This window comes from Polypterus senegalus, chromosome 1 (genome assembly GCF_016835505.1).
Source record: "Polypterus senegalus isolate Bchr_013 chromosome 1, ASM1683550v1, whole genome shotgun sequence".
NCBI lineage: Eukaryota > Metazoa > Chordata > Cladistia > Polypteriformes > Polypteridae > Polypterus > Polypterus senegalus.
The window spans coordinates 88,896,614-88,922,658 of NC_053154.1; the positions used below are offsets into that span (position 1 = coordinate 88,896,614).

Consider the following 26,045-nt stretch of genomic DNA (forward strand, 5'->3'; position numbering starts at 1 on the left):
CATTGATTCTTAATTTAAAAAACAAATAAACTAGGAAACATATCTACAAAGTCTTTTTTTATAACAAATGCTATAAAATTTACAATAGGTGTGCACATGTATTAGCAATGTCATCACAAGGTCAGCTAGCAACATCTAAAAGTGATTATCCTGTTTATCTTTCTAAAGTTGTCTTTTTGCCATTCATTGAAAATTGATTTAAAGTATAGAGATGTATTTATAGTCTATTGAAGAAGATTGGGAAACTGTTCAGAGTGAAACTGGTGAAGACGACTGTGGCACCCTGCGACCACTAGATCAATACAACACAATTTACTTTATATCTCTCAAAATGTGTACAGAGCTCTGAAGAACGGTAGCTGTTACAGGGTGATGACTCTTGATGAGGTCTTTATTAGCTTCTATTGACAGATCCACTGGATTTTTTTTTCCTACTTTAAGACCTGCAGCACATACAGAGACCTCACTTAACGTTTTATAGTTTGAAGAACAAATCTTCTGAACGGTTTAACTTATTTGATGTGTAGTTTAGGTTAGCAATCTCAATTGTTTTCTATATAATCAAACACTAGAATTCCATGGCATAAGTAAAAGCAGTACTGTATTTCAAATAGATGTAGAATTAAATACTGAGGGTTTTAATTTATTTGAATGATTCCTCGGCCCCTCATGTTCTTTCTTCCAATAAAAATCTTTCAGGTATAATTCATTTAGTGATTTTATATATTTATATAAATAAAAGTTGAAAATGTCATAAATAAAATAAACATTTTTCATTAATTTATCTGTTTTGTGTATAAATACATTAATTTGAGCATCATGAAATTTCTCAAGTCCATAAATATTTAAATATTTTTAGGCCATGGAATGTGAATTCTTCAGTGAATACTGTTTTTTTTGTGGGTGTGATCTAAAAATAAATTTATTAGTGACTTTTAATATTTATTTTATTTCACTTCTTAAAGTGACTAGATATGTTCTAAGAGAAAGTAGAGCTGCACATCTCCTTATGTGAAATATGAAAATAAATTTGATTATAATCTGCTCTTTGCTATTGAAATTACTTAAGTATCTCTCTACAAGAACTAATTAAATAGCTGCATGCAGACTGGTGTGTTTATTGTTGTATAAAAAATGAAGAATTGTTCATATTTAGAGAGTTTTTAAAATTTTGTTTTATTCAAAAAGTAAAATTCTGTTATGCTGCCTTGGATTTAAAATGTTTGACAATTATTTGCCTTTGATTTCATCAGTGATGTTTTTAAGTGCAATGAAACATCTACAAATAAATATACTCTTTTTAATAGGATATTTTAAGGCTCATTTTTCTTCTTTTGTAGAATAAGTGCTTATTTATATATTTTTTTCTTTTACAGAGCTTTCAGAAATTGAACCCAATATATTTCTAAGACCATTTTTGGAGGTGATACGATCTGAAGATACTACAGGACCTATTACAGGACTTGCACTTACATCTGTGAACAAATTTCTCTGTTATGGACTAATAGGTATAATAAATTTTGCTCTATCTGTAAAAAGATGCACATTGATTTTGTTAATTAATTTTCGCTGATTAGATAGATAGATAGATACTTTATTAATCCCCAAGGGGAAATTCACATACTCCAGCAGCAGCATACTGATAAAAACAATATTACTTAAAGAGTGATAAAAACACAATGATTACAGTATTTCACAAGTAAAGTTTACTTATGGATATCTTCATTATTTTCACTTTTCTTCATAATGGAAATATTGCCTTCTTTACATTCAAAAAAAGTCGAATAGGCAGTTTGCACTTGTTAATTATGCAGGGAATTGTAATGCTTGCAATGCCTTTGTTGAAGAAAGTTTGAAGATTGGGAGCATAACTTTATTAAAAGTTAATGTGAAGTTGAATGGCTAACAAAACAAATATGAACTTGGATTATATCAGTTCAGCCATTTTAGAATGTAGGAACCTTTATTTTCTTAACTAAAATATGTTGAAGCACAGTTAAGCGTTGAATCTTAGTAATCTGGTATCGATTTAAGTGAACTGTGTGTTTTATTGTCTGCATTATACCTAGAAGAAAAGTTGTTTTAAATGCTATTTAACATACAGTAGGTCTATGGAATCTAGTAACCAAAAATGAAAATCTTTTATTATCAGGTGACATATTAAGGTTTTCGTTACCAACGTTTAGTTAGTTTCATATATTTAATATCAATCCGTGTAATTCTTCTTAGTTTAAATCGTACTTTATCTGTTTGCAATATTTAAAACCCTGTAGATCAGAGGTTTGGCAGTCTTCATCCTAGCGGGTCCAGTGACTGCAGACATTTGTTCTTAGTGTCTTAGTGTCAGGTAATATTTTTAAATGATATAGATAGATAGAAAGAACTTTATTTTGTCCCCAGGGGTAACCACTGCATTTTCCTTTTGCTCTGGTGCCTTGATGTGGTGCCAGTTGCAGTGTACAGATGTAATCACTTTTAACTGAAGAGAGGACTCTTGACCAATGAATGTTGAAGATTCATCTTTAATTCAAAAGCCCAATCCCTTTTTTACTTTGTTTGTACACTAGAGTTATGTAGTATACTGGAAAAGCCTATTTTTAAAACAAAGAAGGTGTGGCAAGGCATGGACGCACACAATTGTTAGGTGCATTTCAATACCAGTGCTTAGGACAGAAAGCTGGCATTATTACCAAAATCAAAATTTTAGTACTAATCCAACACTATTGTGCACTACTCTTGATTTTCTTGAAGTGTTTATTTCAGAATATTTGAGCAAAAACTGCATGCCTTTTGGACACTGTGATCATATGACTGGATAACTGACATGTGATTTACATGACATGAATAACTTGAGGTTTTTTCATGACGTTATAATATTGTTTGCTGTTGTTAATTATTGCAACAAAAATGTGTTTTCAGTGAAGAAATCAAATAGCATTGGACTGCATTGAAAACCTGGAGTAAAGACACTTGTTAACAAACTGAGATCAGACCACTCCAAGTACATTTCGATGTTGTCAAGAACAGTGCTGGTTATTTTAATTTAATACATGCTCCATGCCAAACATTATTAGGCCAGTTGGTAATATGTACACGCAGCTGCTTGCTCTGCTTTTTACTCATGTAATTAAAAGTGAGCAAAGTGTATCTAAAAGCTTATAGGCAGTCTGTTATAGTAATACTTTCTTCTTTCCCTAATTAATTTCATACCAGAGAGAACCTGTTTTTTAAAGGGCTGGAGCTACATTGTGAGAATCTATTTACCTGTCTGCTGTTTGCAAAATGAACACTGGATTAGTAAAACTGTTCACAGTCTATTTAAAAAGCATTGCTGATGTTTTTATATAGCTTATATTTTCAGGATGATGTACGTTTTTGTTTGAGAAACAAGAAAGAAAATGTAGCAAGCTACCTCATTTCTTACTTTTTATCACTGTCAAACACATTTATTATCACATTACAGTCTGCAGATTAAATTCTATTTTTTTGTGATTGGATGTTTACAACAGTATTTGACTTTTTCTAGTTAAATACATTTAAGTTCCTAGGAGTGAATTAGCTTCATTATTTCCATAATAATAAATTTATTGAAACATGTCTTGAATAATTAAAGACCTTCCTTCACCCCAGGGTTTCTTATGCATTTTGCCAGCATTCTTGTCATGCTCAGCTGTTCTAAAGCCTTATTCTCTTTTAACATATGCCATATACGAGTTCTGAACTTAAACATGGTAAGGCCCATAATTTAGGGCCTAACCATATCTAACTCCCAAACCTAACTTTGAGAACCAGTGTAAGGACCATACATTTTTTAGCCACCTACATTCTGAAAGTGTTTATTATATGATAACAGTCTTGGATAGAGATTCATTTTCATTTTCAGAATGAATGAATTTAATTGCATTCATCGCTTTTTCATGAAAGGTAATCACAATATCATCTTTAAATCTGAATTTTAAATTTTTAAGCTTATTACATAATTTACGTTTTTTTCTGTTTCTTTGAGACATGATTTGTTTGTAAGCTGAAGAGACATACTGTGTAGTACTTCATTTTGCACATGTAAAAATGTTTCAGTTCTTATAGGATACTGAAAACATTGTACTGAATAATGAGCATAATTTTCTTACATCACCATGGGGTATGTTACAAACTCTAAGTGTTTCATTGTCTGCTATTCTGTAGATTTAACAAACAAAGAAAAATATTTTCAAAATTATCAGTAAACAAATTGAGGGATTCAATAATAACAGCAAATTAAACGTGAGTTGTTTCATAGTAATCAAGTAGCCCATTTGAGATAAGGTTGAATAGAAACACAAAAAGACATTTTTTACTTTAATTTACAAAAAAATAACTTCACATTCTGTTTTTTGGAACAAATGTTTTTATTACTTAACATATGAGTCACAAACTCTGATCCTGAATGCCACCGATGCTGCAGGTTTTTGTTCAGCCACTTTCTTAATTAATAACCAATTGCGGCTGCTAATTTACCATGCTTTTTTGTGTTGTATACAATCCAGTAACAGAAAACAATAATAAAGCATCAATTTAGTTTTAGATATGCTGAAACCTTGCAATCAATTATACAGCTGCAATTTTTCAATATCTAGTATGTGTGTGTGTGTGTGTGTGTGTGTATATATATATATATATATACATATATATATATATATATACACACACACATATACTGTGTATATATATGTATATATATATATATATATATGTGTGTGTGTGTGTGTGTTACATAGTTAACTGTCAAATAATACAAAGAGTATGCGACGCGTGTTTCACCCTTATTTTGGGCTCATCAGGCGTACACACTCCACTGCACCCCTCACCGGGGATCGAACCTCGGACAGCCACCACACGCGTCACCTGGTAGGTAACCACCCACACAATCAGATTGTGATTCAGACTCCAAATGCTATGTATGTAATTACCCCGATCTCCAGGCTGTCAAGTAAACAAACCACACGCCATGGCGCAACGTAACGAGCCTCTAATACTGACGTCTGAGGTTCGATACCCAGTGAGGGGTGCAGTGGAGTGTGTACGCCTGATGAGCCCAAAATAAGGGCAAAACAAGTGTTGTGTGCTCTTTGCATTATTTGACAGTAACTATGTAACATTCTATGATCTACTTCTCGCAACTGAGAGGGCAACCGTGGCGGATGTTTGCCAACTTGCAGACCAACCACATGCGTTACCTGGTAGGTAAACAACCACACAATCAGATTGTGATTCAGACTCCGAATGATTGATATATATATATATATATATATATATATATATATATATATATATATATATAAAAAAGTAAATGCGTGTGTGTGTGTATACAGTAATCCCTCCTCGATCGTGGGGGTTGCGTTCCAGAACCCCCCTGCGATAGGTGAAAATTCGCGAAGTAGAAACCATTTGTTTGTATGGTTATTTTTATATATTTTAAGCCCTTATAAACTCTCCCACACTGTTAACATTATTAGAGCCCTCTAGACATGAAATAACACCCTTTAGTCAAAAGTTTAAACTGTGCTCCATGACAAGACTGAGATGACAGTTCTTTCTCACAATTAAAAGAATGCAAACATATCTTCTCTTCAAAGGAGCGCCGTCAGGTGCAGAGAATGTCAGAGAGAGCGCTCGCTAAGAAAAGTAAACAATCAAAAAATCAATACGTGCTTTTAAGTATACAGAAACATACGCGATAAAGCGGCATTTTGTAGAGGAGCGTCCGTATCTTCTAGGCAAACAGCCTTTGTGCAAACAGCCCCTCTGCTCACACCCCCTCCGTCAGGCAGAGAGAGTGAGAGAGACAGAGAGAAGCAAACAATCAAGCACCGCACGGGAAGCACATTGTATATCATTGAGGAGTTGAATTTAATATGTAATACATGCTCTGATTGGGTAGCTTCTAAGCCATTCGCCAATAGCGTCCCTTGTATGAAATCAACTGGGCAAACAAACTGAGGAAGCATGTACCATAAATTAAAAGACCCATTGTCTGCAGAAAGCCGCAAACCAGCGAAAAATCCATGTTATATATTTAGATGTGCTTACATTTAAAATCCGCGATAGAGTGAAGCCGTGAAAGTCGAAGCGCGATATAGAGAGGGATTACTGTATACAGTATGTATGTTCCAGCATCACTTCCAAACGGCTGGAGTGATTTTCATGAAACTTGGTACACATGTTTCTCATTGGCCCACTAAAAATATTGTAGTTTGAAATCAACCCTAACCCCGCTCCCTTTTGTGTAGGGTGAGGGGTGATCTTACGGTCTTGTATACATGTCATCATCCAGTTGACACTCGGAACGGCCAGCAGAGGGCGCACTGGAGGTGACTGCCAGTATTCTTTATGTTTGAGCATCACTGTGCCACTGTTGCTTTTGAAATTAAATAGAGTTGGCCGGTTCCGAGCATCAACTGGATGATGACATACATACAAGACTGCAAGACAAGCACATTAGTGACTCTTCATTGTTTGTTAATTTATTTTTATTTTTAAAGTTGTGGGGTTTTTTTATTATATTTTTCTCAAACAATTAAAAAAAAAAAGGCTTTGAGGTTTTTTTGGATACATGGTAGCTGGCAATGACATTCTGCTGTTTTCTGAGCAGTTTAATGATGCCTGAGTGTTTTGACAGAGGAGAGCTCCAGAAGATTTCTTGCACGTGTAAACATAGATTTTTAGGAAACCACATTTCTGCTTTAACCAATTTACTAAACTAATCCCGGTTATGTGTGTGCATGTAAATGTATGGAATGTTTTGAAAATCTTTAATTCACTGTTCATATGTTATTTTAGATATTTGGAGGCAAGACAGGTTTTCCTCTAAAATAATTGGAATTTACAGATGTGTGCCACCCCCAGTAAGTCACAAATATCACAGATTTGTGAGGATGCCTGGCAATTTCCAGTCTTTTTCAAAGGGAATTTGGATTGTTTTTTTCCATGTCAAAATCTCCAAAGGCCAAATAATACAGTCTTTGAAATGAGAACAATGAATTTATTCTGGTTGTTCTTTTCCTCCTCTTCTTCTTCTTTCGACTGCTCCCGTTAGGGGTTGCCACGGCGGATCATCTTCTTCCATATTTTTCTGTCCTCTGCATCTTGTTCCATTTCACCCATCACTTGCATATCCTCTCTCACCACATCCATAAACCTACACTGCATTAATAGATTGGGCCCCAGCCCATGGATGTTTATTACCTTGTATCCACTGGTTCTTTTCCTTTTGTGTACTTTATTGATTTTGTAGTAAGAATTATGAATAGTTTCGGCAGTATTTCAACAAGTGGTTTTTTTTCTCTTCAAACCAACATATCTGTGTTCTGAAACCATTTAAGTCCAGCACAAAATTGCATTGCGCAAAAGACTATTCCTGCTGGATGAAGCTAAAGTCAGCTCCATTGTTTATCTAGGAACACTTACACCCTTATTCACCCACACAGTAAACAATACCAGTCTAGACAGTGTACAACGTGTATAATTTAACTTCTATAATTTAAAAAAGGATTTTTGCTGAACAGTGACTTGGAAATAAATGTATGTGTCTTCTGGTAGGAGTTCAAGTGCTTCAAATACCGTTTCAAGTGTTCATTGCTCCACCTGGTGGTTTTCTAAGCTGTGGTTACATTACTGATGTTTTCTGAAATGGTACAATTTTGTGCAGTCTGGCAGCACACCACAATTTAATATAGCATAACTTACTCACGTTGAATTACAACAAGGCTTCAGTGTATTTTTTTTGCAAGTTATATTTTGGATCAATCAGTGCTGCTGTTGTGGTGATGTCAGAGGAGTGATTTGAAAGTTTTTCTTAAACTGACACATTATCGTTATCAAATGGAGCCCCATTTGGACAGGTTGATCAATGTCAGATAGGTGATTCATAGACCAAATTTCAAGCCAAAATAAATTGCTTTAGAAAAAATGCTTTTAAATTTTTTTAAACATTCAATCATTTATTATGTGGATATACTGGCATAATTTAAAAAAATAAAAAAGGAAGAAACAGCACATGTCCTCTTAACATATTGGATTAATCTATTCAGTGAATTGATCAGTGCACATTAGATTAACATGTCTAATTGGTATGTGTATCTCACAGACATCACAGCCAGTCAGGCCACCTTTTTGTTATTCTAGAGAGAGAGAGGTTGGGAGCATGCTGGTCAGAAATATGTTCAGCACGTTACTGTCTATGATCTAAGGCTAGTATCAAAATGCTCATTTTCAAGTAGGCTAACTAAATACTTAGTAATAGCATTTTTTTACAGCAATGGAAAAGTATGTTGATTTAAAAGTATGTTGCTTACTTTCTTTGATTGTTTTTATTTTATAAGATGATGATTTTTGCATTTTTTCCATGCTAACATTAAGCAGGGCCCTTACTAACTGATTCGCAAGTCATGTTTTAAAGAATGAAAATCTGGATACTCCAATCAGTAAGTGTGTGCCTGGATAGTGAAATGAAAGGCTTTTTCTATATGTATTTAAAGGTAATTAGTTTAAACCTAAGTACTTAGACTTTTACCCTGTATTTATCATTTTGACTTTTGTCCAGTAGTAGAAAATGTTGTTTAGTTTACATTGTACTTTTATCTTTCTTTCTTTACCAATAGATTCCAACCATGAAGGTGCAGCAGAAGGAATAGAAAATATGGCTGATGCTGTAACACATGCCCGTTTTGTAGGGACTGACCCAGCTAGTGATGAGGTTGTTTTGATGAAAATTCTTCAGGTACCATTTTTTGGTTTAAGTACTCCTTGTTATTAAACATAATTTGTGCTAACTTTGGTAAAACTTTCATTAATACTGTCTGATCTATTGTAGTCCTAAAACTGTATGTGGTTTTTTATACTCTGAATTTCTCCTAAAGGGATGTAACCTTCAACATTTATGAAAGTAATGTCCTTGCCTAGTGAGAAATGCTACACATACATAGTTGTAACTTTGTTCACTAATAAAATGAACATTTTTCTTTGACAATGTATCTTTCACAATATTTCTGTTTCCTTAAAATTAAAATCATATATGGCATATTTTTCTCTTGAAAAACCTATAATTTGTATTTACTGTGTAAATGGTTGTTGTCCAGTCAGAAATTCTTTATTACAGGGTGAGGGGTGAGCCAAAACACTTTCCCTCAATATCACATGCTCAGTAAGATACAAGCCTTGAACGGATGTAAGGCCATTGCAGGGCACACTCATGCACAAATCTCATATTAGTTATTGTAGAGTTATACATTGACAAAAACATTTTGGCATGTGAGAAGAACCTGGAGTGCCTGAAAGAAACCCAGATGAATATGGAGAATGAGCAAGCTCCACATTTTTATTATAAACTAGCAAAATACCTGTGCTTCGCAGCGGTGAAGTACTGCATTAAAATTTTTATTAAGAAGAAAATTGAACCTTTTTAAACTGAGGGAAAATATGCCAATAATTATTTGTTAAGGATCTCTTTGTATACCATGTTGTCAGTTCGGCCCTCCGGTTGTAACATGACCAAGCTGTGCGCTGAGCTTACTCTTGAGCATGCAACTTACAGTTGGCCATGTAAACAGTAATGTTGTCTCAAATCTCACAGCTTGGATTGCTGCTGTCATAATCGGTTTGAGTTTGATGGTTTGTTTCAATTATGACAGTATTTGCAGGATTTGTTGTATTGAAGTGACATTCGGCATCTGTCAAGCGTTGTAAGCACACAACCGGTTTCAGCGATAAAATCACATCCAGCTTTTGAGAGTTTAAACATTCATAAACATCAAAGTGTCCACTACTGAAATCGTCACCTGTGAATCTAAGATGTTTAAGAGGCATTGGCGGTTGTCGAAAGGTGTAAAATATTTGGCCATTTCGGTACACTTGAAAGCGACAACCGAACAATTCAGCAGCAGCCATCAACTCACATGCAGAACCATAGGTGAAGGGCTTAAGCATTTCACTCTTATAGTGCTCCTGTGTAGTATAATTATCTCCTGTACCGTCATCAGTCCACACCTTGAACCTGTCCCAGTCATTCAATACATAAGACACAATGTTCCTCCGGATATCAAGAGTGAGCCTGATATGGCCGTGCAATATGTAACAAAGAGAATGGAAAAGGTAGGTGGTATCTCCGAGCATGGTAACCACTTGGTAAGTGATAGTTCTTTGATCGATAGTGATCATCTCGATAGACATGTTAATGGGGGTTGGAATGATAAAGGAAATGGGTACCTGAGCAATGTAAAGTAAGTGTAAAATACCTATACAATAACTATAATTGTAAAAAACAAACAATAAAACAGCGGAGAAGCCGTGGATTAAACAAAAAGGCTGTAGTTATCAGTAGGGAGACGTGAATCCCGTGGCAAAGCAAGGAAGGGAATGTAGAGACTGGAGCAACGGACAGCCTTATATAGGCAGGCAGCCAACAACGTGGGAGGTGTTGGGATGGGGGACCCAACACCGCCTCACACGGTGACCGAGCTGCAGGCTATGGACATATATATGTACGCAAGTAGGATTCAGTTGGCGTTGGGAACCCGTGTAGCAAATTTGTTGAAGATGTGCCCACAGGTAACAAAGACTGTTGAAAAGTTCGATATGGCGGCCGACAGTGGCATCATACCACCGAAATAAGTACGTACATTGGTTTCGGTTAGTGCAGGGAAGCCGCCTACCAAATTTCAAGAAGATGGGGCCATAAATAAGAAAGTTCAACATGGCGAACGTTGTTGACCGTTATCACAATTACGCATAGAATTTCGAAATGAAACCTGCTTAACTTTTGTAAGTAAGCAGTAAGGAATGAGCCTGCCAAATTTCAGCCTTCTACCTATACGGGAAGTTGGAGAATTAGTGACGTTTGAAAGTTCAATATGGCGGCCGACAGTGGTGTCATACCAACGAAATAAGTACGTACATCGGTTTCCGTTAAAAGTTCAATATGGCGGCCGACAGTGGCATCATACCACCGAAATAAGTACCAAATTTCAGCCTTCTACCTACACAGGAAGTTTGAGAATTAGTGACGTTGGAAAGTTAAATATGGCGGCTGACAGTGGCGTCACACCACCGAAATAAGTATGTAAATTGGTTTCAGTTAGCACAGGGAAGCCGCCTACCAAATTTCGTGAAGATGGGGCCATAAATAAGAAAGTTCAACACGGCGGACGTTGTCGACCGTTATAGACCATTATCGACCGTTATGACCGTTACGTGTACAATTTCGAAATGAAACCTGCTTAACTTTTGTAAGTAAGCTGTAAGGAATAAGCCTGCCAAATTTCAGCTTTCTACCTACATGGGAAGTTGGAGAATTAGTGATGAGTCAGTCAGTCAGTCAGTCAGTCAGTCAGTCAGTCAGTCAGTCAGTCAGTCAGTCAGTCAGTCAGTCAGTGAGGGCTTTGCCTTTTATTATTATAGATGTGTATTGTGTCATTTGCTGTCCTCAGCTATGCTTGTATTTCTTTTAACCACAGGTACTCAGGACTCTATTACTGACCCCTGTTGGAGCCCACCTCACTAATGAATCAGTTTGTGACATCATGCAGTCTTGCTTCCGCATATGTTTTGAAATGAGGTTAAGTGGTAAGCTAAAATCTATATTTTTTTGGAAAAATAGTTTTTCTGTGTTTAGCTTATATTTAATTATACTGTGCTTTAAATGTATGTTGATTTACTTCTTCTAACACTTATCTACTTCCACATTGTAATACAACTATTGAATGGTTTAATTTCCCTTTTAGTTAAAATAACCGTTAGAATGCTTTATTTGGTATTGGTACACTGCAATAATCCCCGAGGGGAAGTTGTCTTTTCTCGTGATCTTATAGCATTAATCTTCAGTATTCCATAATATTTATCATAACATTCTCAGACGAATATGATCAATTTAAGAGTAGCTGGGGGTCCATAACCAATATCAGCTGCATCATACAGGGCACCAAACCATCACAGAGCCTACTCAACCAAACACATACTCCTGCGCAGAGTTAATTTAGAATTGACAATTAACATAACATTAATATGTTTAGGGATGTGAGAGGAATTATGGAATTTGCAGATAAAAGCCTATGCCGACACAGGAAGAACTGCCAAACTCCATAGAAACAAGGTCTAAATGCTGGATTTGAACCCAGATTATTGGATCCTTGAGACAGTAGCTCTAACCGGTAGGTGTCAGGACCTCATTAGTAGCAGGAGGCATGTGAAATTTCCATTCTTAGTTTAACAGGAGTGTGCTGTAGCAGAGGGAAGGCTGTCTGATTAGTGCTGGAGGATCCCACCCTTCCTTCGATATCATATAAACTCCAAAGAAAGGCCCTGCCCCATCATATAAAAGTAATAACAAATTGAGAGGAGGAACAAGGCATTAACTAAACAGAGGACTGCCAGCAGTTTGGTTCCACTTCAAGCACTGATTGCAGGCAAAACATGTAGTATCTCGGCCATGAAGTGGTAAATGTATAAGCTTAAATTACTGAGTCAGCATTTATTTTTGGCCCAAGCCAGTATGAAGTTCAGCGGGCAGAGGACTTCAGCCTATGCAAATTAAAACCACTGAAAGACACCGAGGGCTGAGCTCCCCTGGTTTATTGCAATCAGTGACGTTCACAGAAGATAGCCCAGTGCAGCCCTCTATGCAAAGAAAAGGTTAAAGATGGTAGTAGCTGGAGCAGGTTGCAGAAGTTGGAAGGGTCAATAATTAATGTTTTAGACCGAAGGGAGCAAAAGTGCAGAAGTCCTGATAGTGAGATGGTGTGCCTTGGGGCAAAATGATACACCAGAGCAGTAGTCAGGGCATTCTTCTTGGCCATATGGAGAAATAGCAAAGACATAAATAGTTACAGCTTATTTCTTTGCTTATTGTAACATCACTCAAAGACACTATCTCTAGAATAAATTAGAATAAGTACTTCTATTTTTTTGTTATTTGTACAATCCACATTGTCCTCCTTTTTCCTCTACCCGCATGGAGGGGGTCACTACAATAGGAATGTAGTTGTGCTGTGTACATAAGATAATAAATCTGAAATAAACTGATTATATTAAAGCAGAGACTTAGATTTTTATTTATTTATTTTTTTTTAAAGACAGCAGCATTGTCCTCCTGCATGCACATTGTACATTTCAAGCTTGTAATGCCAGTCAAAACTTGGCTTTATGCACTTTTTGTGACGTGTTGCTTGAACACATGATAAGTAATAGCAAAATTTTTGGCTGTTACACATATGTTTTTATATATATACATATATACCCGGAGGGCTTCCGGGTGCGCAGCCGGCACTTCCGCCACACAGGGGTGTGTCCGCAGAGGAGTGCCGGGAAGCAGCTGGAGCCCATCTGGGCTGGTATAAAAGGGGCCCCTCCCTTCACTCAGAGTCAAGAGTCGGGTGGAAGTGGACGAGAGAGAGAGGAGTGGAGGCAGCCGGTAGGAAGGCACTGGGAAGAGAGGCCTGGACTTTTGGGGATTGGTGCTGGAGGCACTGGGTTTGTGCACGGACTTATAAACTGTTGTAAATATTGTACAGAATAAACATGTGTGTGTTGAGTGATAAACTGTTGTCCGTCTGTCTGTGTCCGGGCCTCGTTCCACTATATATATATATATATATATATATATATATATATATATATATATATATATATATAAAACCAAGCAAAACAAAGTATGACTTTTTTCAATAACACATGTAGTCACTCTTTTTGTTCAGAAGATGGTAGAAAGAGAACAGATGAAAATGTTGTGCAATAGTAGCTGATAGTAGTAACTTCAAGTCCCCCAGCCAAAAAAAACAGCTTCTGGTTTCCTGTTGCTAGATAGTTAAGATATTTGTTCAAAATCATTTTATGATGAGTCTGTTCCAATTTTACAGTTTTGTGCCAATACGGCATAGTGATTTGTATCAATTTTAAATAGTCTTGGAAGAAATCACCTTTGAATCTTCATAACATTACTAAATGCCTGTGTTGGGTTGCAACAATCTGTAAGACGAGCTAAAATGCCCACGTACCATACACACACACAACCCTGCAGTACATGGGTAGAACAGCTAATTTTTCTTAATCTACAAGCATGTTTTTGTCTCTCTACCCCTCCCACTTCTGCTGAAGCAATGACATTGAACATCATTGATGTTTTGAAATGATGGTATGAACTTTTAAGACAGTGCACAGCTTTACACCATTGTTAATTTCATGGATCCGTGAACTATAATCAATACAGCTAGCAAAAAACTTTTCTGTTAAATAAAACTGAAACCTATTTAAGGCACTGTCGAAGAGAACCACCCATTGTTTAAGGCAATATAGCGATCCCTCGCTATATCACACTTCGACTTTCGCGGCTTCACTTCATTGCGGATTTTAAATGTAAGCATATCTAAATATATATCACAGATTTTTCGCTGGCTTGCGGATTTCTGCAGACGATGTGTCTTTTAATTTATGGTACATGCTTCCTCAGTTTGTATGCCCAGTTGATTTCATACAAGGGACGCTATTGGCGGATGGCTTAGAAGCTACCCAATCAGAGCATGTATTACGTATTAACTAAAACTCCTCAATGATATAAGATATTCTTCCGGTGCGGTGCTTGATTGTTTGCTTTTCTATGTCTCTCTCACTCTCTCTGACATTCTCTGCACCTGACCGTGGGGGTGTGAGCAGAAGGGCTGTTTGCACAGAGGCTGTTTGCCTAGAGGATACGAACGCTCCTCTACAAAATGCTGCTTTATCGCAGTGCTTCGGCATACTTAAAAGCAAAAAAATACGTATTGATTTTGTTTGCTTTTCTTAACGAGCGCTCTCTCTCTCTCTGAAATTCTCTGCTCCTGATGCGCGCACTCCTTTGAAGAGAAAATATATTTGCATTCTTTTAATTGTGAGAAAGAACTGTCATCTCTGTCTTGTCATGGAGCACAGTTTACACTTTTGACTAAATGGTGGTATTTCATGTCTAGAGGGCTCTAATAATGTTAACAGTGTGGTAGAATTTATAAGGGCTTCAAATATACTGCTCAAAAGAATTAAAGGAACACTTTTTAATCAGAGTATAGCATAAAGTCAATGAAACTTATGGGATATTAATCTGGTCAGTTAAGTAGCAGAGGGGTTGTTAATCAGTTTCAGCTGCTGTGGTGTTAATGAAATTAACAACAGATGCACTAGAGGGGCAACAATGAGATGACCCCCAAAACAGGAATGGTTTAACAGGTGGAGGCCACTGACATTTTTCCCTCCTCATCTTTTCTGACTGTTTCTTCACTAGTTTTGCATTTGGCTACAGTCAGTGTCACTACTGGTAGCATGAGGCGATACCTGGACCCTACAGAGGTTGCAAAGGTAGTCCAACTTCTCCAGGATGGCACATCAATACGTGTCATTGCCAGAAGGTTTGCTGTGTCTCCCTGCACAGTCTCAAGAGCATGGAGGAGATTCTAGGAGACAAGCAGTTACTCTAGGAGAGCTGGAGAGGGCCATAGAAGGTCCATAACCCATCAGCAGGACCAGTATCTGCTCCTTTGGGCAAGGAGGAACAGGATGAGCACTGCCAGAGCCCTACAAAATGACCTCCAGCAGGCCACTGGTGTGAAAGTCTCTGACCAAACAACCAGAAAGACTTCATGAGGGTGACCCAAGGGCCCCATGTCCTCTAATGGGCCCTGAGCTCACTGCCCAGCAGCATGCAGCTCGATTGGCATTCGCCATAGAATACCAGAATTGGCAGATGCACCACTGGTGCCCTGTGCTTTTTACAGATGAGAGCAGGTTCACCTGAGCACGTGACAGAAGTGAAAGGGTCTGGAGAAGCCATGGAGAACATTATGCTGCCTGTAACATCATTCAGCATGAGCAGTTTGGTGGTGGGTTAATTATTGTCTGGAGAGGCATATCCATGGAGGGTCACACAGACCGCTACAGGCTTGACAAAGGCACCTTGGCTGCCATTAGGTATCAGGATGAAATCCTTGGACCCATTGTCAGACCCTATGCTGGTACAGTGGCTCCTGGTGCACGACAATTCCTGGCCTCATGTGGTGAGAGTATGCAGGCAGTTCATGGAGGATGAAGGAATTGATACCATTGTCTGGCCACCACACTTTCCTGACCTAAATCCAATAGAACACCTCTGGGACATTATGTTTTGGTCCATCCAATGCCACCAGGTTGCACCTCAGACTGTCCAGGAGCTCAGTGATGCCCTGGTCCAGATCTGGGAGGAGATCCCCCACAACACCATCTGTCATCTCATTAGAAGCATGCACCGATGTTGTCAGGTATGTATACAAAAACACAGGGGCCATACAAAGTGCTGCGTACAATTTTGAGTTGCTGCAATTAAATTTTGGCAAAATGGACTAGCCTGCCACATAATTTTTTCACTCTGATTTTTGGGGCGTCTTTGAATTCAGGGCTCTGTAGGTTGATCATTTTCATTTCCATCAAACGATGTGGCATCCTTTCGTTCCTAACACATTACCCAGTCTATATCAGTATAGATATCCAGGAGGATTTCTTTTTCCCATTGAGATCTGATGTGTTTTCAAAGTGTTCCTTTAATTTTTTTGAGCAGTTTATATAAAAATAACCATACAAACATATGGTTTCTACTGCGCGGATTTTCATCTATCGCGGGGGGTTCTGGAACGCAACCCCCACGATCGAGGAGGGATTACTGTATAATAACAATGCTGTGTTCTATGGTGTCAAATGCTGTGCTCAGATCTTAAAAAAACAAGAACAGATGTGATAAATGTATTTTCATTAACCTGCAAAATCATTTACTACTTTAAACAATGTCCCAAGAGCCAGTTTCTGTAGCCGAGGTTCAGACCGCCAAGGTCCCCGCCTTCGGCCACCACACAATTCACAATGCACCCGACCTCCTTGGCCCCTCCCATAGGTGGTGAGCCCATGGGAAGGGGGACCCACGTTACCCGGTGACCCGCGTCCAGGCAAGAGAAAAAGTCGTCCAAAGTTTTGATTCATCATTGGAGGTTTGTTGAACCGCTCTTTGTCTCATCCCTCACCTAGGACCAGTTTGCCTTGGGTGGCCCTACCAGGGGCATAAAACCCCAGACAACAGAGCTCCTAGGATCATTGGGACACGCAAACCCCTCCACCACGATAAGGTGACGGTTAAAGGAGGGGCCATCGAGAGGAGTCAGATGAGGTGGCTTGGGCAGCTGATCAGGATGCCTCCCTGGTGAGGTGTTCCAGACACGTCCAACCGGGAGGAGGCCCCAGGGAAGACCCAGGACACGCTGGAGGGACTATGTCTCTCGGCTGGCCTGGAAATGCTTTGGGATTCTCCCGGAAGAGCTAGAAGAAGTGGCCGGGGAGAGGGAGCATCTCTGCTCAAGCTGCTGCCCCCTCAACCTGATCTCGGTTAAGCGGAAGAAGGTGGATGGATGAACTTTAAACAATGCATTTTCTGTACTATGATTTTTTTCTAAAGCCTGACGGAAACTACCTAAAACCTACTTTTTCTACAGTTTTACTCAAAAAAGGCGTGATAGAAATAGGACTGCCTCTCAAGACAAACTGCACTGTTATATTCAGTTATATGTGCCTTCAGTATTTCATAGTGGACTGTTACTTTAGTTTTCCTCCCATTAACACCCAGGTCTGCAGTATTTTTTCTTAAGTCCGGACATTGGGGCAAACAGTAAATTAAGTCTGCTGATACAGTATTTAGTAAACCTGATATTGCTAATCTTTTGTTCTAGTTACCAGTATTTCTAGATTAAATAAAATATAGAAATGGTCAGAATACCAATATCCATGTCCTGCCTCGTATCAGTTTTTATTCCTTTTGAAATTACTAAATCCAGCATGTGTCCTTCCTTCTACAAAAGTTGGCTATCGTGCTGGTTAAGATCAAAGATGTGCAGTAAGTTAACGAAATCCCTTGCTTTAAGGTCACACTGGTTATCCACATGAAAATTAAATTGCCTACAATTAGGAACCTGTCATATCTATACTAATAAAATGCAAAGCCCTCACTGACTGACTGACTCACTGACTCATCACTAATTCTCCAACTTGCCGTGTAGGTCGAAGGCTGAAATTTGTCAGGCTCATTCCTTACAGCTTCCTTACAAAAGTTGGACAGGTTTCATTTCGAAATTCTACGCGTAATGGTCATAACTGGAAGCTATTTTTCTGCATATACTGTAATGGAGTTGAGCTTGAAAGCCGTGGGGGCGGACTTTCGTGTGACATCATCACGCCTCCCACGTAATCACGCAGTACGTAGAAAACCAGGAAGAGCTCCAAAAACCGCTGAAGAAAACATACATTATATAATTAAAAAGGCAGCGAAACAATTAGAAGCGAGCGAGTGACATATAAAACCATATTCAGCGGCTCACGTGAACTGACGCAGTGCGCAGACAAAAAGCAACAGTTCCAAAGAGTGCTGAACAAAAACCGAATTACACTGCTACGCTCAAATAGACAAACCACACCACACCGTCAGAGGTTCGATTCCCGAGAGGGGATACACTGAGTATGTACGCGCACTTCCCGATTCATTTTAGCCTCGCATCCCCTTGGTTTGAGACGTATGAAAAAATATGCAGAAAGACAGATCACCAATTGAAGCTTTATGAATAATGGATACTTTATTCGCGAACAATGATTGTTTTGGTAAAGCCATACTCAGTATATTCATTAGATGAATTGTAAAAAAGTAAGAGGGAGGGTAACTTATTGAGGCACGCAGGCAAAACCATAATAGCACGCGGGCTCGATGTACTGTAGTGCACGTCAACTCGATCTGAATTGCGCGATCACATTTGAAAAAATATATCATTTCAAGTTCTATTTAGTCCATATGTGTCAAACTCCAGGCCCGCAGGCCACATCCGCCCGGCGTAATTATATCCGGCCCGCAAGATCATTTTATATATTATTGTTATTAATGGCCCGGGGATATGAAGCGCTGGTAACACAATAAACTACAGATCCCATATTGCAGCGCTTCAGCTGCCTTGCCGAACACTTACCGCATTAATCAAGTCTAGCTTATGATGCTGCAAGTTATTGCGAAGCTAGCCCACACGATGCCAAAGAGAAAATGTGATTCTGAACATAGAGCCTTTAAAAACCGATGGGAGGCTGAGTATATGTTTACTGACATTGCCAGTAAACCCGTGAGTCTCATTTGTGGAGCTAATGTGGCTGTAATTACAGAATTTAATCTAAGACGGCACTATGAGACAAAACATCAAGATAACCTGAAAGACCTGAATGCAATGCAGAAGAGTTAAAGAAGAATCTGACACTTCAGCAGACGTTTTTTCCCGTGCAAAATCACAAAGTGATTTCAAGTGAAGCTACTTTTATGGGAGACACAAATGCACCAGTGCAACTTGCCCCACTTTCCCTGTTGCCAAGTAATGTTGAACCAAATCGGCACAACGGTGTTCCCAAATACGCACTTTGCTGATAAACTGAGCGCACTGTGCACTGAGTTCGCACGGTGCTTTGGTGGCTTTGAAGAACAAAAAAAGAATTTTGAGTTGTTTCGCAACCCATTTGCCGTCGTTGTGGAAACTGCACATGTGCAGATTCAGATGGAGGTGATTGAGCTGCAGTGTAATGGCACACTGAAGGCAAAGTACGACACTGCACGGCCCGCACAGTTTATTCACTCCATTCCCGCAAAAATGCTCCAGCTCCGTCTACATGCGGCTCGAACCTTGTGCATGTTTGGTACCACATATCTGTGTGAGAAGCTCTTCTCAGTGATGAAGACTAACAAAACAGCACACAGGAGTCGCCTCACTGATGAGCACCTGCAGTCCATCCTGAGAATCTCCACAACACAGAACCTCACACCAAACATAAATGAACTTGTTGCCAAAAAAAGATGCCAGGTGTCCAGCTCTGATAAAATGACATATGAGCAAAGACAACTGAATGATTTGATTTGTTTTTGCTGAAAAGAACAAATTTTATTTATATTTCCAGGTTTTGTTATGCACCATGTTCATATTTGAATTTGTATCATTTTGACAGGATATATTTTTATGGAGAGCAAAATATTTTAAGTTATTTAAGGTTTGAGTTGATTTATTACGGAATAATATTCTGTCAACTAAATAAAAATTCCTTCTATTTAAAATTTAAATAGAACTTCAACAGATACGATAGTTCATAATATCCAGGCCGACTTGCACGTAAGAGCGGGAGTCATCCGTTTTAACAAATAGCGTATTGCACTGATACAAAATAGCCTGCCCATTTAATTATTTAGGAATGGATAAATAAATTAAGATTTTGTACAAATAATGTTTTTCATTTTTCTTCCTTCATGGATTCTGGCACCCCCAGCAACAGTTGCTCGCACCCCAAAGACTGTATGTATGTATGTATGTATGTATATATATATATATATATACACACGTGGACAAAATTGTTGGTACCCTTCAGTCAATGAAAGAAAAACTCAAAATGGTCACAGAAATAACTTTAATCTGACAAAAGTAATAATAAATAAAAATTCTATGAAATTTAACCAATGAAAGTCAGACATTGATTTTCAACCATGCTTCAACAGAATTATTTAAAAAAATAAACTCATGAAACAGGCCTGGACAAAAATGATGGTACCCCTAGAAAAGACTGAAAATAATGTGACCAAAGGGACATGTTAATCCAAGGTGTGTCCACTAATTAGCATCACAGGTGTCTACAATCTTGTAATCAGTCAGTGGACCTATATATAGGGCTCCAGGTAGTCACTGTGTTGTTTGGTGACATGGTGTGTACCACACTCAACATGGACCAGAGGAAGCGAAGGAAAGAGTTGTCTCAGGAGATTAGAAAGAAAATTATAGACAAGCATGTCAAAGGTAAAGGCTATAAGACCATCTCGAAGCAGCTTGATGTTCCTGTGACTACAGTTGCACATATTATTCAGAAATTTAAGATCCATGGGACTGTAGCCAACCTCCCTGGACGTGGCCGCAGGAGGAAAATTGATGACAAATCAAAGAGACAGATAATACAAATGGTAACAAAAGAGCCCAGAAAAACTTCTAAAGAAATCCAAGGTGAACTTCAAGCTCAAGGAACATCATTGTCAGATCGCACCATCCGTCGTTGTTTGAGCCAAAGTGGACTTCATGGGAGACGACCAAGGAGGACACCATTGTTGAAAACAAATCATAAAAAAGCCAGACTGGAATTTGCCAAACTACATGTGGACAAGCCACAAAGATTCTGGGAGAATGTCCTATGGACAGATGAGACAAAATTGAACTTTTTGCCAAGGCACATCAGCTCGGAACAGACGGAAAAATGAAGCATATCAAAAAAAGAACACTGGCCCTTCTGTGAAACATGGAGGAGGCTCTGTTATGTTCTGGGGCTGCTTTGCTGCATCTGGCACAGGGTGTCTTGAATCTGTGCAGGGTACAATGAAATCTCAAGACTATCAAGGGATTCTAGAGAGAAATGTGCTGGCCAGTGTCAGAAAGCTTGGTCTCAGTCGCAGGTCATGGGTCTTGCAACAGGACAATGACCCAAAACACACAGCTAAAACACCCAAGAATGGCTAAGAGGAAAACATTGGACTATTCTAAAGTGGCCTTCTATGAGCCCTGACCTCAATCCTATTGAGCATCTTTGGAAAGAGCTGAAACATGCCGTCTGGAAAAGGCACCCTTCAAACCTGAGACAACTGGAGCAGTTTGCTCATGAGGAGTGGGCCAAAATACCTGCTGAGAAGTGCAGAAGTCTCATTGACAGTTACAGGAATCGTTTGATTGCAGTGATTGCCTCAAAAGGTTTTGCAGCAAAATATTAAGTTAGGGGTACCATCATTTTTGTCCAGGCCTGTTTCATGAGTTTATTTTTTAAATAATTCTGTTGAAGCATGGTTGAAAATCAATGTCTGACTTTTATTGGTTAAATTTCATAGAATTTTTATTTATTATTACTTTTGTCAGATTAAAGTTATTTCTGTGACCATTGTGAGTTTTTCTTTCATTGACTGAAGGGTACCAACAATTTTGTCCACGTGTGTGTGTATATATATATAATATATGTATATATATATATGTGTATGTATATGTATGTATATATATGTATATATATATATATATATGTGTGTGTGTATATGTATATATGTATGAATATGTATGTGTATATATATATATATGTTTATATGTGTATGTGTGTTTGTGTATATATATATATATATATATATATATATATATGACAGCAACACTCATCACTCACAACAGTGACAAAACAATTACATTGACAATCATGTTACGTTATTTTCAAAATGTTTCCTTTTCTTTTTCATTGCTTCTTTAACACACTACTTCTCCGCTGCGAAGCGCGGGTATTTTGCTAGTTTATTATTATAAGTACAAAGTCTTAGATTTCCACAATAAAGGAAGCATTTTATTTTGGAATTCTATAAATGATCAATGCGAGAGACTGCAACACTTTTTAAATAACTACACCAAGATACTCAAATGGCTGGCATATTTACAGTTTAATTGGCTTGAGAAAATACTCTCTAAACCCCTGACTTTTTTTTAACCTTGGAACAGAATGAACTAAATTAGAATTTGGGGATGCTGCTTCAAGTAACACTGCAGCATTGTCACTACTAAGTTACATTTCACTCAGTGTAAAGAAGTCTGTTTTCCTATTGCTAATAAGATTGTTAATGTAACAAGTAAAATTAGTTTCTGCATACATTCTTTCATTATATGTTTAGGTAGTTTATACAGTATTTTAAAAAGAATGTAGATTCTAATAGTTTTAACAGTTTCTTATCAACTTTTGTGTGGAATAAAATATTCTGGAATAAATAAAAACTGTAAATTTGTAATAAGTTTAAATTGAAGTAAGTTAAAATACACTGACATCTAATAGCAAATCTAATTGCCATATATAATTAGCCAGTTTAGAGTAAAAAAGCAAGCAGTTTAAAGCAGAGTGTAATATTTGTGGTAATACCATGTATCCGCTTCACAATAAACTGTGAAAATGTATTTAAATCATAAATCCACATAACCTTTCCATATTTAGGAGGTGTAAATTAGCACACACAAACTTTGGCAATAGGAAATTACCTTCAAGCAACAGTGCAGTTGAATTTATAGGGTGGTCCAGATCTAATTATGCAATTTTTATTATGCTATAACTTATTAAGTTTATTACATAGAAAATCACCCGAAAAATCCCGGACCATCGAGAAGTGTGCGAACTGACGACATGAATAATCGTCTTCGCGCTGAACTGGAATCGTCCCCGCATAAATCAAACTCATCTAGGTGATCTGGATCTACATAATTAGATGTGGACCACCTTGTATTTCTTTACCAGAAACAAAGAAATCTATTTAGGTATTAGGTATTGATGCTTTTTAGTATAAAGAGGTAGATTTTATTATTTTATAGTTATTGATATCTTTGTCTAAATTAAATTACAAAGTCAAATATGTTACATTTTTTTATAATTATTTTTATAATTTTTTATAGTTGGTAAGAAGGCCTATTAATAAAGGCAAATGATAAGAAAGTATTATTTTATACAGATTGTTTAATATTTTACATGAAAACATTTTTAGCAAGTACTATTAATATAAATTACTGAATTACCGATAGTGTGCTGCTGTGCCAAATACCCAATATAACCATAAATGTTGTGAGTTGACACTCAGAACGACCACCAGAGAGCGAACTGGAGGCGACTGCCAGCATTCTTTATGTTTGAGCGCCGCTGCACCCCTGTTGCTTTTGAAATTAAATAGAGTTCTGCTCTTGGAAATGTGTGTGTCTTTCCGGCGCGGAAGTGAGCCGTAGAGTTGGGGTGAGGGCTCCAGCTCCAATTATACACAATCAAGGCCAGTACACCAGCAAAAGGAAACTTCCTAAGAAAGACTGCCACTTAGCACAATGCACAAACGATGCAATCACTTTGGCAACATGAATCCTTCTAGCAGAGAGATGTCCAGAGTAGTTCTGACGATTTAACTACTTTCTAGGATTCCATGCTTTTAACAGCACGGGATTACACAGTTAGTATATACCAGGCGACTGCCAGCATTCTTTATGTTTGAGCAGCACCGCTCCCCTGTTCCTTTTCAAATTAAATAGAGTTGTTTGGCTCCGAGTGTCAACTAGATGATAACATACATACAAGACTGCAAGACAAGGACATTAGTGAGTCTTTGTTCTTTAATTTATTTTCATTTTTAGCGTTGTATTTTTTTAATTATGTTTTTCTCAAACAATTAAAAAAAACACGAGGGCGAACTGGACGTGACAGCCAACATTCTTTATGTTTGAGCACCACCGCGCCCCTGGTGCTTTTCAAATTAAATACAGTTGGCCGTTTCAGAGCGTCAGCTGGATGATAACATACATACAACACCACAAGACAAGCACATTAGTGAGTCTTTATCCATCCATCCATTATCCAACCCACTATATCCGAACTACAGGGTCATGGGGGTCTGCTGGAGCCAATCCCAGCCAACACAGTGCGCAAGGCAGAAAAAAAACCCCAGGCAGGCAGACTGCAGAAAACTCACACAGACACGGGGAGAACATGCAAACTCCACGCAGGGAGGACCTGGGAAGCAAACCCAGGTTTATTGTTTGTTAATTTATTTTTATTTTTAAAGTTGTGTTTTTTTTATTATGTTTTTCTCAAACAATTAAAAAAATATATATTTTCCTCTCGGGCAACACTGGGTATTTCAGCTAGTAAAAGTAATAATGCTGTCATTTTTATGTTTAGAGTTGTTGCACAGGAGGAGCAGACAGGTCTGTAATACAATTTTCATCCACTGTTCCATTTATTGAGACTATTTGATGTAATTCAGGCTAACATGGAACCAGTCTGTTACAGGCCAGGCACACACACACACATACACACAATCATCATTGCCCATACAAGGCCAGTTTAAAGTTACCAGTTACCGTCACATCTGTGGATTGTATCCTGAGGCTAGGATAAAACAAATTCCTTCCACTTAGCCAGTAACTTGGTGATATTCAAATGCAGTCTCCTTAAACTACAAGGCAGTAGTGCAAATCACTGCATCACCATGCTGCCCTGATACAGTATGCAATAAAAAACTTAGCATCTTCGCTCCACTTTTATATCGAAAGAATAAGATGAGTACGGTATCTTTTTTGGGGATCTCAGTTTTTTTTGTTTTTTTTGTTTTTTTTTTATATACCTTCACTTTGATCTCTATTTCAAAACCCCTTGCAAACATGTTAGACTACAATTTAACAAATATTAATTAAATATTGAATGTGAAGCTTTTATAATTACCTTAATTGTGTAACATATTATATAAAGTTAAAAGCAACTAAAACTATTTTCAATTAAGGCACAAATTAATTAAAATTCTTTGTTTTTATAAGTTTAGTTCTAAAATCCATGAACAAAAACAGTATCAAAAGATATGGTAGCAAAATGTTCTAATGCACTAAGGTCTAATGTGTATACCTACAATAAAAGATTAGAAGATCTTGCCCAGAATAAGAATAATATTTTAACATAGATCATTTTTTGCCAAAACCTCTTACGCCTTTGCAGACAGAAAAATCATGTAATATCTTTAATATATAATGAAAGTTTCTTGTATTATTTATTAACTGATTATGTAGCATAAAAGAAATGTAATCATCAATGAAATAACTAATCTGCCTTACTGTTGAATTTATTTGTTATGTAAATCATTAATCTGTGCTTCTTAATTAAACTACTTGTTTAGAAAAAGTAAGAACATTTATTTTATCCATTTAATATGCATTTATAGAAAATAATTGGTTTTAAAATTAATTTTGAAAAGTATCTCTTTTGATTGTTTTTATTAGTGTAGTGGCACTTCTAAGATATTATCTCTTTGCTTGCTTTCAGATGAGGTACATCTGAGGCCACATTTAATTTTAAGCAGTTTAATAAATTCACTCTAATCCTTGGTAAACAAAACTGAGAGAGAGGTCCACCACCAAATACCTCTCTTGATAATAACTTGTGCTATG

The 26,045-nt window shown here is 37.5% G+C and overlaps 1 protein-coding gene across 5 annotated transcripts in view; it reads left to right on the plus strand.

Moving 5' to 3' along the window:
* The window catches only part of gbf1 (golgi brefeldin A resistant guanine nucleotide exchange factor 1), a 334,724-nt gene that overhangs the window by 181,183 nt on the left and 127,496 nt on the right, over positions 1-26,045 (plus strand). For all 5 annotated transcript variants that reach the window (XM_039753120.1, XM_039753118.1, XM_039753111.1 and 2 more), the window contains 3 exons: positions 1,377-1,508; positions 8,640-8,758; positions 11,490-11,598. In XM_039753120.1, coding sequence (XP_039609054.1) covers positions 1,377-1,508; positions 8,640-8,758; positions 11,490-11,598 — 360 coding nt within the window. The remainder of the gene's footprint in view (positions 1-1,376; positions 1,509-8,639; positions 8,759-11,489; positions 11,599-26,045) is intronic.